General features: G+C 52.5%; 1 protein-coding gene across 2 annotated transcripts in view; it reads right to left on the bottom strand.

Moving 5' to 3' along the window:
* The window catches only part of LOC137439016 (F-box/WD repeat-containing protein 5), a 63,650-nt gene that overhangs the window by 26,788 nt on the left and 18,470 nt on the right, over positions 1–18,392 (bottom strand). For both annotated transcript variants that reach the window (XM_068134588.2, XM_068134589.2), the window contains exon 4: positions 17,797–17,968. In XM_068134588.2, the coding sequence (XP_067990689.2) occupies positions 17,797–17,968 (172 nt within the window). The remainder of the gene's footprint in view (positions 1–17,796; positions 17,969–18,392) is intronic.

Genomic DNA, 18,392 nt, shown 5'->3' with positions numbered 1-18,392 from the left:
GCAGAGAGTGAGGAGGCTGCAGACTGCCGATCTGAGGGATGAAGAATGGAGCGACAGAGAGTAGAGTCGTCAGCAAAGAGATAGAGAGGATTTTCAAGAGAGTCAGAGAGATCATTGATGAAGACCAGAAAAAGCACAGGGCCCAGAACACTGCCTTGGGGAACTCCAGCCTGAACAGGAAGAGGAGATGAGAGAAACCCATTCAGGGCCACACGTTGACTACGACTAGAGAGGAAGTCCGCCAGCCATGCGTGGAGATTTCCATGGATACCAAAAGAGGAGAGTTTGGTGAGCAGAGCGGGGTGCCAGACTGTATCGAAGGCACGTGATATGTCAAGGGAGACTGCTCTAATTTCCTGTTTGGCATTGAGGACCTCCATCCATTGTTGAGAAAGCAGAAGCAGCATGTCCAGAGTGGAGTGTCCAGGTCTGAAACCAAATTGATGATCAGAGATCAAGCCATTGGAGAAGAGGAAAGATTTCATATCTGAAGCAATGATGGATTCCATGACCTTGCTGATAATTGGGAGAAGGCTGATTGGTCTGTAGTTGCTGGGATCTGTTTTTGCACCTTTTTTGTGCAAAGCGGTGATGTTGGCAGATTTCCAAGCAGATGGCACATGACCTTGAGCAAAAGAGAGGGTGAAGAGAACAGAGAGAGGGAGTGAAAGAGCGGAAGAACATGATTTTATGACCCGTGGGCTGATGCCGTCAGGTCCAGTTGCAGAATCAGAGTCGAGGGTTGACAGACACTTTTCCACCTTGTCAGGAGGAAAGGACACAGAGTCCAGGAGCAGCTGGGTACGACTGGGTACGGTGGGTATAGAGAGGGATGGGTTTGGGACACAAGATTTAGAGGCAAACACAGAGTTGAGGCATTCGGCTTTTTCACGTGCGGAGTCAGCCGTGTGGCCATTTAAGGTGAGGGAGGGGATGGAGGGGGAACAAACACCAGAAACAGATTTTACCAGACGCCACCAGGATTTGGAAGAGGGAGACAGATAAGAGAGTTTGGTCCTGAGGACGGAGAGATATTGTTTCCTGGCTCTCCTGAGGGTGGACACACACTTGTTTCGGGCTTTGTGAAAGGAAATGAGATTTCCTTCCGTTGGATTTGCTTTCCAGGAGACGAAAGCAAGTTGTTTCTGGGCAATAGCCTCACCACAAGATTCCGTGTACCATGGACGGGAGGAAGGGTATGACAACTGAAGACGAGGAGGGATAAAACTGTGCATGAGAGAGGGCAATTTACTTTGGAAGAATTCCCAGGATGAGTTGATGTCAGAGGCGGTAGAGATGGGAGACCAGTCCAGATGATTGATGGCTGCTTGAAGACCGTGCCAGTTGGCCTGAGTGAAATGCCAGACTCGTCGACGCTGAGGAGGCTCTCTGAAAATGGTCAGAGAGATGTCCACTTTAACAAGCACATGATCAGAAGAGCCGATTGGAGCAGAAGAAGAGCAGCAGACATTTTCAGGGAAGTTAGTCATAACCAAGTCCAGAAGAGAAGATTCTCCGTTGATTGAGATCCGGGTTGGGAAATTGACAGATTGTGTCAGTCCCAGTGAGTCACAGAAGTCCTTTGCTGAAGAGCCATGGCTGGTGAGAGAGGTACCCACCCCCAGCCAACTGGCATGGTGACAGTTGAAATCACCACATATGAGGAAGAGAGAGTTGGGATGGGTAGATAGAAGTTGGTCCATATTATCAGACAGCGAGATGTGGATGGAGTCATCACTGTTTGGTGGACGGTACAACACGCATATGAACAAAAGGTGGGAGCGAAGGGGAAGCCGTAGCCAAAGGTATTCCTGGGGGTGAGGTGGAGAGAGGGCAGTGCAGGGCGAGTGAGGAAGAGAGTTTTTTATAAAGATAGCAACCCCACCTCCAGAACGAGGCTCAGGTCTATCATACCGGAGGAGGGAGTAACCTGGGAGAGATACCAAGGAATCAGAGACATCATGAAGGAGGAAGGTTTCTGTTTAGTAGATCACGTCTGGTTTGTCAGAAGCAACCTGTATGGAGAGATCAGTTAAGTTTGAGCGAAGGCCCCGGATGTTTGAGGTCCATACTGTTAAGGAAGAGGAAGGGGGAGCATCGGATACAGAACAGGGGGGGGGGGGGGGGGGTGGAGCGGTAGGGCAGGATGTGGAAGAGGAGGAAGAGGTAGGGAGAGCTGTTGCAGGTGTGTCAGAGATTACAGAATAGCTTGGAGAAAGGGAAGAATGGGGCGGACAAAAGGTTTGATGGTGTTTGGGTGAGGCGCAGTGAGGTGTTATTTGAGGAGGGGGAAGAGTGAGGCAGAAGGTTGAGGAAGATGAAGGTGAAAGTTGGAAGGGGGAAGAAGCGGGTAGGACGCTTTGAGGCGGAGGGGTGAGAGGGGAGTCTAGGAGGGGAGGAGTGAGGGAGAGTCTCGGAGGGGAGGGGTGTGGGGGGAGTTTAGGAGGGAAGGGGCAGGGGGGGGGAGATTTGAAAGGGATGGGTGTTTGGGAAGATTTGGGGGGGAGGGGCAAGGGGGAAGATTTGACAGAGATGGGTGATGGGGAAGATTTGGAGGGGAGGGGTGAGATTGGATTTTGAAAAGTGTACGATTTATGGGAAACGAACATTTATTGCAAAATGAGTTTCTTGAGACATTCGAGTCAAAAATACGTTTGAGGACGCTGAAGGATGGGTGGAGTTCTGGAGAGTTTAGGGAATGAATGAAAGATGCACTGTAAGAGATGGAATTTTTTTTTTGAATGAATAGAATTGGTGAGCAAGTCGAAAGCATCCTTTTATAGAAGAAGTAGAAAAAAGTGTTATAGAATATGACATCATAATAAAGTTCTTCAGGGGACAGATGAAACATGTATTAACAACTTGATCACGTGATCTCGAACAACGTGGTCGAAGAACGAAAGAACAAATAACGAAGAACGAAAGAGCAAAAGAACGAAGAACGAAAGAACAAATAAGAACGTACAAGTTGCAGAACGTACATTTATCTTGTATTGCAGAGCAACTCATCCTGCCATGGGCCAAGGCGATGTGCAGAGGAGTGCTTGGAGAGACGGCGGCTTCCAAGATAAGCACCATTCCGCTTTCTGCCGACACGATTCGCCGACGGATAATAGACATGGGCGAAGACATCGAGCACCAGCTGTACGCAAACCTAGAGGCCAACAAGTTTGTCATCCAGTTGGACGAGTCAATGGACATCGCACAGAAGGCGTTGATCCTCATCTTTGTTCGTTATCGGCATGCCAATGATTTTATGGAGGATCTTCTGGCATGTGACGAGCTACAGACCAAGACCACGGCCGCAGAAATATTCGCAGTCGTCAACAAACACATCGCATTGCATAACCTCAGGTGGGAAGACTGTGTTGGTGTTTGTACCGAGGGTGCGGCATCGATGACAGGTCGGCGCAGCGGTGTCATTAAGCTCATCCAAGATGTGGCACCAGAGGCAAGCTGGACCCACTGCTTCCTCCACCGCGAGGCATTAGCGGCGAAAGAGATGTCACCTGGACTTGCCGAAGTAATGGACATTGCAGTGAAAACAATCAACCATCTCAGGAAGAGCGCCCTAAATTCGAGGTTGTTTGCAGAGCTGTGTAAGGAGCAAGATGCAGAACACACCACGGTGCTGTATTTTGCAGCTGTTCGCTGGCTCTCCAGAGGAGATGCTTTGGCAAGATTGTATGAACTTCGCGACCAGGTCCTCGCATTCTTGGAGGTGGCTAGGTCAGACCTGGCAGTATATATAACCACCTTTAGAGGCCATTTTTCCCCGCAAAGCGGGGGTTGGCCTTTTTCGGGAACCGTGGTTGTTGTTGTTTTTCGGTTCCCTTTTTGAAGCAATGTTTTACGGCCGGATGCCCTTCCTGCCGCCAACCCTTTTTGTCGCCTTTTTACGACAAACAGGAAATTACCAGTGAGCTGGTACTCAATTAGCCGACCTCGGAAGGATGACAGGCTGAGTCAACCCCCCTGGCGTTAATTCAGCGATCGACCGGGATTCGAACCCAGGATCCTAGGATCCCAAGCCGGCACCCTAACCGCTAAGCAAACACTAAGGATGTCATCGTCGAACATCTGGTGAACCTGCGCAAACGATTTGACGAATACTTTCCTGTTGACCCACGCGTGGAGAAGAAGTGGATCCGAGACCCTTATGCAGTCGACGTTCAGCAGTGCTGCAACTTGTCCAACAGATTGAAAGAGGACTTGATCGACATCGTGTCCGACGGTACACCTGAGACACTGTTCAGGAAGGACACTTTAGTAAAGTTTTGGCTGACAGTGTCTCATGAGTACCCAGAGATTGCACAGCTCGCGGTAAAGTTCCTGATGCCATTCACGACGACGTGGATGTGTGAGGCAGGTTTCTCAACGGTGACATATCTGAAGTCCAAGTATCGAAACAAACTGGAAACAGTGGCCCTGTGCGCCAACCAGAGAATCGCATTGTCGCCGCTTCAAAGCCGAATCGATGATCTCGAAGCCAATATGCAAAGTGAACCATCGCACTGAAGTGGATAATCCACATCTACAATGTTGCTAACGGAACATTTGAATTAGGCTTGTAAGTTTCACTTTCGGGTTTAATCAGTGAAAGTTGTTTTTTTAAAGTTGTTCATGATAACGGAACATTGAACCTGGATATAAGTTCAGATGCATATCGGGTTTTTTCAGTAAAAGTTATTCTTGTTTTGTTTATCAGTTCATGTTACATTTTAAGTTCATCATCTACTCACGATGAAGATTAAAATAAAGTTCAAACACCTTATCTTGGCGTGTCACTTTAATAATTAAAGTATTATTCTATTTCACAAAAGATACACCGCCAATGAATGTTGTGAGATTCATCTTCATCTTCATCATCTTCGTCAGCTTCCTCATCTTCTTCATTAACTCTTCATCCGGATTCATCGTAGGGGCGGATTCATCTCTTCCGAAGCTGCTAACAAGGCAGGGAGTTTACGCCTGATTGGCTGACAATAATATCAAGTGGGCGGTATCTGTGATCGAACGCGTTGCTCATTCTCAAGGGGGCGTGGTCTCTCACTCTCTCTCTCCTCATGGTCGTGGAGATCCGTACAAAATAACAACAAAATAAGGACAGTGTTTGGTATGATTGTCGTCACTTTGCTTTATTGTTCAATTACGAATTGTACTACTGTACAAAGATGATGAACCGAACCCTTACCAAGATATTAACGTCATAAGCAATCGATATTTCCGTGACGGTTTGTGTGGGGTAAGGGGGAAATGAGGGGGGGAGGGGGTCGATGGGTCGTGACTGGATGCCTGGGTTTTTTATTGGGTCCTGGGCTAAAAAGGTTGTGGAACGCAGGTCTAAGGGGTCTGAAGGATGTAATATTGTCTAATGGCATATAAAATGTTGACAATGTCTTAAAGGGTATTCAAAGGTCTAAGACTCTGAAGGGTCTCATCAGTCGAAAGGTTTAAAATGTACATATGTGGAAGCTATGCTCGCAGGATAAAGCCGGACAAAATGGACGACACCAGGAACGAAGTTTCACTGAGCTATTTATTTTAGCTCAACTCGAAAGAACTCAAAAGCACTGAATCAGCCAATCGAACGGGCGGCAATTTATAAGTAAAGTTCAACACACAAAAGCCACGCCTCTCAGGCGGGGCGTGGTATGCAAATAGGTAAGCCAAGTGTTCGCCCGGGAAAGGCAAGTCTGGACACGCCCGGGCGAGTACGGACAAGTGACCGCTCGTCGGTTGCGTCATCGGCCGGTGCAAGGTAATTGTGTCATGCTTTCGGTAACCGCTACATGCGCCCCCCCAGAATTAACATACACCGGGAGAGTCAGTTTGAGGGGGGTCTTGATGACCCGGCCGAAACGACCCCTGGCGATTCGTGTGGGGGTGGTTGGTGGTGTGGCGGTGGATGGTCGGGCGGGGGGCTTGGTTGACGGGGGACGGCCCCGTCGTGGAGGAAGGGCCAAAGGTGGAGGTTGGTCAAGGTCCAAATGGGCCGGCTTGAGGCGGTCCACAGAGATGCGGTCCGGCTTGCCGCCGATGTCGATGATGAACAACTTGTCGTCCCTCTTCAGGACCCGGAAAGGTCCATCGTACGGCGGCCGGAGCGGTCCCCGGTGTGCGTCGTGCTGGATAAAAACGTACTCCGCAGTGCGAAGTGCTGGGGGGACGTGGGGTTGGGGGCAGCCGTGGTGGGACGTGGGCATGGGGGCAAATCTCCTGGCGGCCTCCTGGAGGACCGAGCGTTGGCGAGCCGCGGACCAGGGGCCGGTGGCATCAGGGATGAACTCGCCCGGCACGCGCAGTGGCTGGCCGTAGACCAGCTCGGCAGTGGAAGCCTGGAGGTCCTCTTTAGGGGCCATTCGGAGGCCCAATAGGACCCACGGGAGCCTGTCGGCCCAACCGTCGTCCTGGAGGCTGGCCCTGAGAGCGGCCTTCATCGAGCGGTGGAAACGCTCGCACAAGCCGTTGGCTTGGGGGTGGAAGGCCGTGGTGCGGTGTATCTTGACCCCCAAGGCCTGGGCGACCGCGCCCCAAAGCTCGGAGGCGAATTGCGGGCCTCTGTCGGAGGAGATGTCCGAGGGCGCGCCGAAACGGGCAATCCAGGTGCCAATGAAGGCCTGCGCCACGTCGGCGGATGTCGTTGATGCCAGCGGGATGGCCTCCGGCCACCTGGTGGTCCTGTCCACCATCGTGAGGAGGTGGGTGAAGCCCCACGAGGAGGGGAGGGGTCCCACCAGGTCCACATTGACGTGGTCGAAGCGCCGCGCGGGCACGTCGAATGGTGCCAACGGGGCCTGGGTGTGCCGGTGGACCTTCGCGCGTTGGCAGGCGACACAGGCGTTGGCCCAGTCGTGGACGTCCTTACGGAGCCCGTGCCAGATGAACTTTGCTGCCACGAGCTTCTGCTACGCCTTCCGGCCCGGGTGGGAAAGGCCGTGGACGGCATGAAAAATGTGCCGCTGCCATCCAGTGGGCACGATGGGGCGAGGTTGGCCCAGGGAAACGTCGCACAGGAGAACTGTACGTGTGTCCTCAAAGTGGACGTCGGCCAACTGCAGGCCTGTGTCGGCTGTCCGGAGGGCTTGCACCGTGGGGTCGGTGGTCCGGTCGGCCGCCATGCGGGCGAAGTCCACACCCAGGTGGACGGCGTTCGCGCCGGACCGGGAGAGGCAATCGGCCACAGCGTTGTCCTTGCCCGCGACGTGCCGGATGTCCGTCGTAAATTCGGACACGGTGGAGAGGTGGCGCTGCTGGCGGGCCGACCACGGCTCCGTAACCCTGGCCATGGCGAAGACCAAGGGTTTGTGGTCCACAAACGCCGTGAAAGGGCAGCCCTCCAAAAGATGGCGGAAGTGGCGAACAGCCAGGTAAAGGCCAGGGAGCTCGCGGTCGAAAGCGCTATACTTGCGCTCATTAGGGCGAAGCTGCCGGCTGAAGAAGGCCAGCGGTTGCCAAGCCCCGTGCACCCACTGTTCATGCACGGCGCCCACCACGTAGTCGGAAGCATCCGTGGTGAGAGCGATGGGTGCGTCGAGCGCCGGGTGCGCCAGCATGGTCGCGTTGGCGAGGGCCAGCTTAGCGCCCGTGAATGCCGCGTCTATCTCTGTGGTCCAGGCGACGTCGTGCTTGGCCAGCTTGCCCCGGAGGGCTTCGTACAGGGGGCGCATGAGTTGGGTGGCGCAAGGCACGAACCGGTGGCAGAAATTTACCATCCCCAAAAATTCCTGTAGGGCCTTGATGGAGCAGGGGCGCACGAAACTTGTGACTGCCTCCACCTTGGTAGGCAGTGGGACGGCCCCACGCTTAGTGATGCGTTGCCCCAGGAAGTCGACGGCTGTTACGCCAAACCGGCATTTCGCCGGGTTGATGATGAGGCCATGCTGGCTGAGGCGCTCAAAATGCGTGCGTAGGTGGATGAGGTGCTCCGCCCGGGAAGTGCTGGCGACGAGAATGTCGTCCAAGTAGACGAAAAGGAAGGTGAGGTCGCGCAGCACGCTGTGCATCAGCCGCTGGAAGCCCTGGGCCGCGTTCTTAAGGCCGAACGGCATGCGAAGGAACTCAAAGAGGCCAAAAGGTGTAATTACCGCCGTCTTCGGCACGTCGGCCGGCCAGACGGGTACCTTGTGGTAGCCCCGAATGAGGTCGACCTTGGAAAAGATCACCCGCCCCGCAAAACGGGCGGAAAAGTCCTGTATGTGTGGTATCGGGTACCGGTCAGGGGTGGTGGCATCGTTGAGGCGGCGGTAATCTCCGCATGGTCGCCATCCGCCACCCGGTTTGGGCACGATGTGCAGGGGCGAGGCCCACGCGCTATTCGAGCGCCGCACAATGCCCAATCGCTCCAGCGCGTCGAATTCCGCCTTCGCCACGGCGAGTTTGGCCGGGTCGAGGCGGCGAGCCCTGGCGTAGAACGGTGGACCTGTGGTCGGGATGTTCGACGCCATGCTTGACGGCGACGGCCGAAAACGTCGGCTGCGTGAGGCGGGAAATTCGGCGAGTAGGCGGGTGAAATCGTCCACGGCCAGGAGTGCGCAGGCTAGCTTGGTCGGAGCGGAGCCGCTCAATGAGGAAGCGAGCGAGCTGAAGGTCTCCGCGTTGATGAGCCGACGCCGTTTGACGTTGACCAAAAGCCCATGCGCGCAGAGAAAATCTGCACCCAGCAAGGCCATGGGCACGTTTGCCGTGATGAAGTCCCACCTGAAGCGCTGGCCCCTGAAGCAGAATGCGACGCTGCGCGAACCGAAGGTGTGGATGGAGGAGCCGTTTGCGGCGACCAAGGCGGGGCCGCACAGCGCGGCCTGTTTGTCCTGCATCAAGGCGGGTATCACGTTCAGCTGAGCGCCGGTGTTACACAAAAAACGCCGCCCGGACGCTGTGTCCGTGATAAACAGAAGGCTGCCTGAATGGCCGACGCTCATGGCAGGCAGCGAGCGCCGGCCTGGTCATTTCCCGACCTGCCGAAAGTGCACGGTGGGCAGCACGTTCTGGCCTTCTGCCCGAACCTGGCGTGGTAATAGCACATGGTCCGCTCTGGTGGAGGCTCCGGCGGTCGCGTCGGGTTCGGTCGACGGGGCGTCGCGGCGGCCGCTGCCGCCAGTGGCGCTGACTCGGCCGGTGGTGGCGCTGGTCGTGGCGCGGGCGTTGCCTCGGTCGGCCCAGGGTTCCAGGCGGCCGCTCCGACGTGTCACCTGGCCGAGAAAAATTTATCGGCCTCCTTGGCCAGGGCGCGAGGGTCCGTGATGGGCGAGTTAGCCAAAGCTAACCGTACCTGCCCGGGTAGCTGCCGGAGGAACAGCTCGTGGAAGAGGAAATCCGGGCTGTGGTCGCCGAGTAGAGCCAGCATGTGGTCCATTCGCTCGGATGGACGGACCTCACCCAGCTCCGGGAGGTCGAGCAGTTGTCGCGCGCGTTCGGTCTCCGTGAGTCCAAACGCACCGAGGAGTAGGCCTTTGAGCGTGCCGTATTTGTCGGCGTTCGGCGGGTTCTGTAGGAAGCTCAGGACCCGGGCAGCAGTGGAGGCGTTGAGCGTGGAGACCACGTGGGTGGTAGCGCGTCGTGTCCTCCTTGATGTTCCGCAGGGCGAAGAGAGAATCTGCCTGGGCGAACCAGACGGCCGCGTGTGATTCCCAGAAGCCAGGGAGCTTCAAAGCTACAGATGACTCCATCGCCGTGTTCTCGAAAAGGGGTCACCAATTGTGGGAGCTATGCTCGAACGATAAAGCCGGACAAAATGGACGACACCAGGAACGAAGTTTCACTGAGCTATTTATTTTAGCTCAACTCGAAAGAACTCAAAAGCACTGAATCAGCCCATCGAAGGGGCGGCAATTTATAAGTAAAGTTCAACACACAAAAGCCACGCCTCTCAGGCGGGGCGTGGTATGCAAATAGATAAGCCAAGTGTTTGCCCGGGAAAGGCAAGTCTGGACATGCCCGGGCGTGTCCGGACAAGTGACCGCTCGCCGATTGCGTCATCGGCCGGTGCAAGATAATTGTGTCATGCTTCCGGTAACCGCTACACATATTTAATAGACGTAGTCACGGTGCAACTGCCGTTCAAACAGTATACATAATGAGAGGCATATTCATATAGTCGCGTGGGTTAGTGGCTGGACAAACACTTAATCCGTTATCGAGACATTATAATTAAACTATAAGAGAGCCGTTTGTCTGTCTGTGTGTCTGTGTGTGACCATTTTCCTCAGAGATGGCTGAACGGATCTTCGTCAAACTTCCAGAGGTTCATCAGTGAGTGCCGGGGAGTGTTTTAGACATAAAAAAATAGAAGAAAAAAAAGTTAGTTTTTTTTAATTTTTTATCGCTTTATAGTCTTTGTAGCTATATGAAAGGTAATATAAAATTATCCCCGATTAGTGTGTGGTGTATCGTTGGTTGTTATCTCCAAATGCGGGTTTTAGAAAGTGGAACAGAGTCCTCCCAGGTCTTGAAGTATCCATTTGTGTGTGTGTGTGTGTGTGTGTGTGTGTGTGTGTGTGTGTGTGAGGGTGTGATCCCCATCCCCAATCCCCCATTCCCTAGTCCCATTGTCTGTAAACAACAATCAGTAGAGCCGACCTTCCCCTATTTCCCCCATTAAATGTCGTGCCCAGGTCCACCGCATCTCACGTAGACAACTTTCGGACATCTTGCTAGTTATTCTTAGTCTATGTCAGTTAAGGACTCCTTTCCATTAATTCTGACTCTTCGTTGCACCAGAATGTGATTATATGGCACCAGTAGTGAGTTTAGGACCTTTCCCATACCTCCTTCCATCTTCTTCCCCAAACAACAACAACAACAACAACTACAGCTACAACAACAACTACAACAACAGAGGGGCACGGCGCTGCGCGGGGGAGTGTGCGTCCTCACACCGGCTCGGTTAGCCGCCATTGACAATGCGCTCCGGACCATGCGCTCCACGGGGTTACCACGAAGGGGCTGGCTGTCAGCTCCTCGTCAAGGGCGGAGCCTGGTAAACCCCCCGCACGCACCCAATGAGAAGCAACGTGCCGATTCCACGAGGCGGAGCTAACGAGCCGAGGGCGTGTCACTCCCCGCCGGATATACGAAGCGACTCACCGGATGTGAGGTCAGATGCGCCCCCAGCCTGGAGAGAGAAGTTGCCACGTACGAGCGCTGAATACCTCCCCGCATCTCTGGACCGGACCGGGTCGATTCTGCCCTGAGCCCAGGTGCACCTGGAGCCATCGATCCTGCCTTTCCTAGCCATCAATCCCCGTGTGAGTCAGCCTTTTGTCCCGTTTATCTGTCGTCTGTTGGGGTTAATATAAGATTGTGTCTAAGTGCTTGTCTTTCTATGCTGTACCTCTCGTCCCTGTAATCTGACCTTCCGAACGAATATAATCTCCTCCGGAGGTCTTGAGAACCGTATCCATGGTGTCGTGTCATTTTAATCCCAGCCGTGTGTCTTTTCCTTCATTGACCTAGCGTAGCGCGATTAGTCAACGTTCGGGTATATTCGGTTAACTTGTGCAGATGTGGTCATACCAAACCGCTCGGTAAATAACATCTAAGCCACGTCTGTAACAATTGGTGTCGAGGAGTGGAATTCGAACCCGGGACTAAATTTATTAGGCCCAAATTTGTAACAATTAGAATCGATTCGGAGCGCGTTTCCCGCGCGAAATTATAACGGCGAAATTTGAATTTGTTTTACAAAAATAAAAACCCGAATTTTGAAAGTCGCGCTATGGCAGACCAAGACAGCTGGGGTCCGGTAGGGGAGAGTGAGGCAGGGTCGGTCCAGGACCAAATTGAGGGACAGGAGGAGAGCGAAGCAGCGAGGGTAGCAGACGCACAAAATAGCGTCGTTGCGCCCGACGTTGCGGGCGCGCAAAATGGCGCCTCGCAAGAGCGCGCGGTAGCCGAACCCGAGATGCCAATGAATTGGAACCTGTTTATGAAACAGATGATGGCCTTTATGGTAAAAACAGACGATAATTTCAAAGGGATGGAAAACAGGATGGGAAACCAAATGGGGGTAATGGGGAACCGGATGGAGGCTCAGAATGAGCAATTGGGGGTAATGGGAAACCAAATGGGGGTAATGAGGGACGAAGCGAGGGGTACCGGTGAGGGATTAGACAAGAAATTAGAGGGGTTAGACAATGGGATAGAAGGGGTGAAACATGGGTTAATGGGGGTAGAAAATAGAATGGCTGCCCAGGAGAATCAGATAGAGGGAGTGAGAAATGGGTTAATAGGGTTAGAAAACAGTATGGAAGGCAAATTGAGGGACATGAGGGACCAAGCGGAAAGGGAAGTTAAACAAATGGGGCAGCAGATAGAGGGGGTCAGAATGGGGGTAGAAACCAAACTGGATGCTCACAGGGAGGAAATGGAGCAGATGAGGGTGGCATCTGGGCAGGAGATGCAAGTGATGGGAGAGGAGATCAGAAGAGGTGTGAGTGAGGAGGTCGGAGGAGTGCGCGAGGAGGTGAGGCACTGTAAGGAGCACATGGAGAAGGAGGTGAGAAAGGGGACTGTAAAGTTACAAGGGGGCATAGAGGACCTGACGCAGGAGGTGGAGCAGCTGACGGTGGGACAGACGGAGTTAGTGGAGCAGGTTCAAAGGAACACTGCGGTATTAGAAGGTTTAAAAGCGACACAAAACGACATAAAAAACGACTTGATAGCGACGAAGAGGGAATGTCAGATGGTACGTGAGGGACTGACAACGAGGCTGGACGAGGTGATAGAGGTAATGGAGACGAAGGACCGGCAGGTGAGGACGCACCTGGAAACGGTCAAGGTAGCCTTGGAGGACGAGCTTGAGGAGACGTACCGGGGAATAAAAGAGGTGAAGCACAAATTAGAAGAAGTGGAAGAAGGGATGAGCGAAATTAAGAAGCGACGGAGAGAGGATAAGAAAGAGATAAAGGAGGAAGTAAAAGAATTGGTCCAAAGTCTGTGTTTGGATCGTGATGATGTGCTCATTAACCGGATGAGGGATTCGCAGGTGATGGAGGAGAAGCGAAGAGGAAGAGGACCCGGTGTAAGTGGTGACCAATATGGTCGTGCGTATGATGCGCCAGGGGATTTAAGAAGCTTGGGGGTCGAGATAGACCCGGGTGTTCGTGAGAGGCCGTTGGTGAAGTGTGCGACAGGTCTGGTGTGCGAAAGAGGAGGTGTGCGAGAAAGTCCGACTCTGGGGTGTGTGAGGAAAAAGTGCGTGCCAAGGAGTGAGGGTGCTGGCGAGAGTGAGTCGGTCGTAGCGCGTGTGCGAGGGGGCACATGGAAGCGCGGTGTGGTAAGTGTTACAGAGGGTGTGACGGGAGAGTGTGCGCGAGAAAGGTGTGCGCGAGAAAGGTGTGCAACTGGACAGGTGTGATTGCACAGGTGTGCAACTGGACAGGTGTGATTGCACAGGTGTGCAACTGGACAGGTGTGTGGAGCAGTGTGTGAGTAGTGAGTGTTGTGGATCAGCGCGAATGCGCTTGGGGAGAGAAGGGTGCAGGTGGCACCAGGTGTGAGAGCACAGGTGTGCAAGTACAGGTGTGTGGAGAGAGTTGGAGTAAGTGGTATGGAGTGGTGTGCATGGTGCGAAGGTGTGAATGGGGGAAGAGTGGACCCCCATCACGGATACCCGGGGCGGGTAGTGTAAGTGTTAGGTAGAGGGTACAGGTAAATTGTGGTTGGATATTGGCATTTGTGGTGCGGTTGCAGAATGGTGTTGTGAATGGGTGCATTAGTGTTGTGGAAATGGCTGGGCGTGTAGCCTGTTAGTGTGTGTAGTTGGTTGGGCACTCCACCACTGTGAGGATGTCGGCCAGGTGAGGCCGCAGGTGGGCTCTGGGAGCCGGTAGTTGTGAGTGGGTGCCTGAGGATCCCGGGTGTGGATCGGGTAGCCCAGTGCCAGAGAGGGCACCGAGTGGGGAGAGCGCCAGAGGGCCTTCCCCAGGTAGTTAGGTTAGGGTAAGGAGCAGGTAAGCTCGGAGGCAACTGCAGTGGTGGAGGTGTGCAGGTGGGTAGACCCGCTGGGAGAGGTACACGCCGCAGCCCAGAAATTGTGCGAGGGCACCGGGAGATGAATCGGGGGAGTGAGACCCCAAATTGAAAAGCACCACAGTTTGGCCAATGGGAATTGGTTTTTAGAACCCATAGTGTAAGAGGGCCAATGGTTTGGCCGGAGAAAGACCCCGGGTAATGTAAAGTTGTTAAAGTCATTTAGGAAATAGTTAGGATTGATGAACCTGTCGCACCATACGCAGCCACTTACCTGTGGTGATGATGAGGACTCCACACCTGTGTTTTCTTTGTTTTGTTGCAGGAAATGAGAATTGCTGTGAGGATTTGTGAGACGCATCACGACGTGGATGAGACATTGGGGTGATCCCATCTCTCCCTCCTTAGGAGGGACTGATGATGAATTGGTGATGGCAAATTATGATGTTGAGTTGGAGATGGCAAATTTTGATGAAAGTTGAAAATGGCAAATTTGATTGGTTAGGAGGGAGAGAAGACGAATTTGGTTTATGGGAGGAACGGGGAAGACAGTAGGGATGTTTGTTGATTTGTAAAGTAGATGTTTATGGGTAGTGTTGTGTTTTGTGGATACAGTAAGGGGTAAGGGAGGGGCCATGTAGGTTACCTGGTGGGGGGGGGCGTACGATAGGAACGTACCTGTCTCACCTGGTTCCCATGTGCCCCCAGTGTGCATCACCTTGTATTGCGTGCACTTTTGCGCCCTTACCACCTTACTCACTTGTCTGCTTCTTTTGTCTCCCACCTCCGAGGATCTGGCTTTGGGGTAGAGAGAGAGGAGAGAGAGGTGCTGGCTTTGCAGTTGTGGGCCTGCACTTTCGCTGCTTGCTGCTTGGATCGATACACCATATGGACCGCAATGTTTGTGGCCACCCACAATGGACCGCAGTTCTTTTGCGGCCAAGCACCACCCCATGGATGGACCTATGGGTCAACGTGGCACCTATGCCATACAAGGTGAACCACTAACAGTTGGCCCCCTGACGGCCACAATAAAGAAATGGACGCGGTTGGCGCCTTTCTTTATTTTTGAAAGAAGTAAGAAGGCCAAGTGCACCACACGAAGGCAAGACCAGCGGCAGAACATCGGCCGGCTGCGACACCACACAATGATTTATAGACACTTTATTGGTGCACCGGATGGTGCTCACTGTGTGATGGGGTGGTGCTTGATGCTTGGAAGGGGTGCTCTGCACATTATTAAAGGCCGTAGGCCACAGAGCACTCGTGGGTTGGTGTATCGATGCTAGCATGCGTGCTCTCTCTATGCATAACATCTGCATGTGTTCCTCCAAAAACAGGTCCTGGATCGTAGTGTAAATATCAGCGTAGTCTTGTGTAAATAATGCTCCCTACCGGCTGTATGTTTAGTTTGAGGATTCTTTCCGGATTCGGTTATCCTGTGGGTGTGTTTCTGTGAGGAGAAGGGTGCAACGTCGCAGGGGGACATATTTACTCATTTGTGAATATCTGTAAAACTGTCGCACTCAGGGTAGAGTTAATAGTAGAGGGAACTACATTGCGTGCCACACTAAAGTAGGTAAAAATTTATCGGGTCGGGACGCCCCGAGGGTAGAGAAGGGTGCAATGTTGCGAATATGGAATTTGGCCTCCATATCCGCTTGTAAATATTCCCCTATTTCCCCAATACTCCCCAACTATCCCCAATCCCCCATTCCCTAGTCCCATTGTCTGTAAACAACAATCAGTAGAGCCGACCTTCCCCTATTTCCCCCATTAAATGTCGTGCCCAGGTCCACCGCATCTCACGTAGACAACTTTCGGACATCTTGCTAGTTATTCTTAGTCTATGTCAGTTAAGGACTCCTTTCCATTAATTCTGACTCTTCGTTGCACCAGAATGTGATTATATGGCACCAGTAGTGAGTTTAGGACCTTTCCCATACCTCCTTCCATCTTCTTCCCCAAACAATAACAACAACAACAACTACAGCTACAACAACAACTACAACAACAGAGGGGCACGGCGCTGCGCGGGGGAGTGTGCGTCCTCACACCGGCTCGGTTAGCCGCCATTGACAATGCGCTCCGGACCATGCACTCCACGGGGTTACAACGAAGGGGCTGGCTGTCAGCTCCTTGTCAAGGGCGGAGCCTGGTAAACCCCCCGCACGCACCCAATGAGAAGCAACGTGCCGATTCCACGAGGCGGAGCTAACGAGCCGAGGGCGTGTCACTCCCCGCCGGATATACGAAGCGACTCACCGGATGTGAGGTCAGATGCGCCCCCAGCCTGGAGAGAGAAGTTGCCACGTACGAGCGCTGAATACCTCCCCGCATCTCTGGACCGGACCGGGTCGATTCTGCCCTGAGCCCAGGTGCACCTGGAGCCATCGATCCTGCCTTTCCTAGCCATCAATCCCCGTGTGAGTCAGCCTTTTGTCCCGTTTATCTGTCGTCTGTTGGGGTTAATATAAGATTGTGTCTAAGTGCTTGTCTTTCTATGCTGTACCTCTCGTCCCTGTAATCTGACCTTCCGAACGAATATAATCTCCTCCGGAGGTCTTGAGAACCGTATCCATGGTGTCGTGTCATTTTAATCCCAGCCGTGTGTCTTTTCCTTCATTGACCTAGCGTAGCGCGATTAGTCAACGTTCGGGTATAATCGGGTAACTTGTGCAGACGTGGTCATACCAAACCGCTCGGTAAATAACATCTAAGCCACGTCTGTAACAATATGTATACATGTAAATGACGCATAAAACAATGTGTGCATACATTATAGCAAAACGTGTATCTTATTATGATAGAGCAAACGTATAATTATGGTTATGTTTGTTTATGTGCGACCAAATCGTCTTCTTCTGCAAATAAAATTAACACACAAAACACAGTCAGTGAACTCTTAATTACGTTGAGACTGCTGAGACCCCTCAGACCTTTGATGAGTCTTTAAATCCCCCAAGTCCCCCGAAGACCCAAAACACCCCGAAGACCCAAAACACCCCGAAGACCCAAAACACCCCGAAGACTCAAAACACCCCGAAGACTCAAAACACCCCGAAGACTCAAAATACGCTGAATAACACAAAGACCCTGAAAACCCAAAAGACCCAAAACATCCCAAACACCCAAAATACCCTTAAAGGCCCAGAGGACCCAAAAGACCCTGCAGACCCAAAAGACACTGAAATGGTCAGAGATGCCTATCCCTCTGAAACGACGTGTGGTGAGGCGAGCGTATCGTGCCGAGTCATGCTAGTAACCCATAATCGTGCATGTGTACGTGCAAATCATGACCCATGTACGTGGCTGTGCTCGTGCATGCGTTCGTCATTGCCACCGGTCTTCATCTTTCTCAGGCCCACCAAATCTAAGGGCTCCCTTCCACTTGGGTCCACCAAATCTTAGGCCCCCCTTCCACTCGGGTCCAACAAATCTCAGGCCGCCCTTCCATTCAGGTCCACCAAATCTCGGGCCCCCCTCCATGTGTGTGTATGTGTGTATATATATATGTGTGTGTGTGTGTGTGTGTGTGTGTGTGTGTGTGTGTGTATGTGTGTGTGTGTGTGTGTGTGTGTGTGTGTTTTAGGCACATCCAAAAAATATATAAAATATTAAAATTTATTTCTTCAAAATGCCAACAGGAGTAGAACATCACCAGGCAACACCGGGTACTCCTGCTAGTAGGCTATATAGATGATTCAAACAAGCAAGTCAAAAAGCAAGTCAAACGCATGGGCATCAAATAAATCATGTAATAAGAATCACGTGACCAAAGAGGGTATTCAAGCAGACTGTATGTGGAAAATAAGAGGAATGTACCCAATGAGAAGATGAGGATGCTGCCTGAGGACATCTCAAAGGGCGAGTTTTTGGCACCAGACACCAAGAGACGAAGTCCATCTTGGCTGAACTGTGAGAACTGCGAGTATAGCCAGTTGCGATTGTGCAAGTCTTCACTGTGCAACAGCTCGTAGGAATGTCCATCCCAAACCTATGGACAGATTTAATACACGAGCTAATAGGCATACAGAAAATAGTGGCCATCAACATATTTTGATTGGCCATCAGGTGCACGAAGTGTGAAGTCTCGCTCCAACAGCGAGTGTTGCGTCGGCGAATCCGAAAGATGCCCCACGTCCCAGAATGCCATTGGCTGGATTTCTTGCCTTTTGGCTCCTTTTTTCCAAATTAACCCAATGACAGGAAAGGAAGTGTCTCCATATAAAGGATTGGTATAATACAGAAGAGAAGAGAGAGGGGCGGGAGGTGGCAGGAGCTAGGGATGGGTGTTCATTATTGATGAGAATGTCTGGACTTAGCCAACTGGCAGGCAGGATGCGAAGGCACATATACAGACAGATGGAGGCACATGAACAAGGTGATGCCAAAGCACAAACAAGAAATATGTCGTGTAT

The sequence above is a fragment of the Myxine glutinosa genome, chromosome 13 (assembly GCF_964187855.1).
Source record: "Myxine glutinosa chromosome 13, kmMyxGlut1.1, whole genome shotgun sequence".
NCBI lineage: Eukaryota > Metazoa > Chordata > Myxini > Myxiniformes > Myxinidae > Myxine > Myxine glutinosa.
This window is presented reverse-complemented; position numbering and strand designations above follow the sequence as displayed.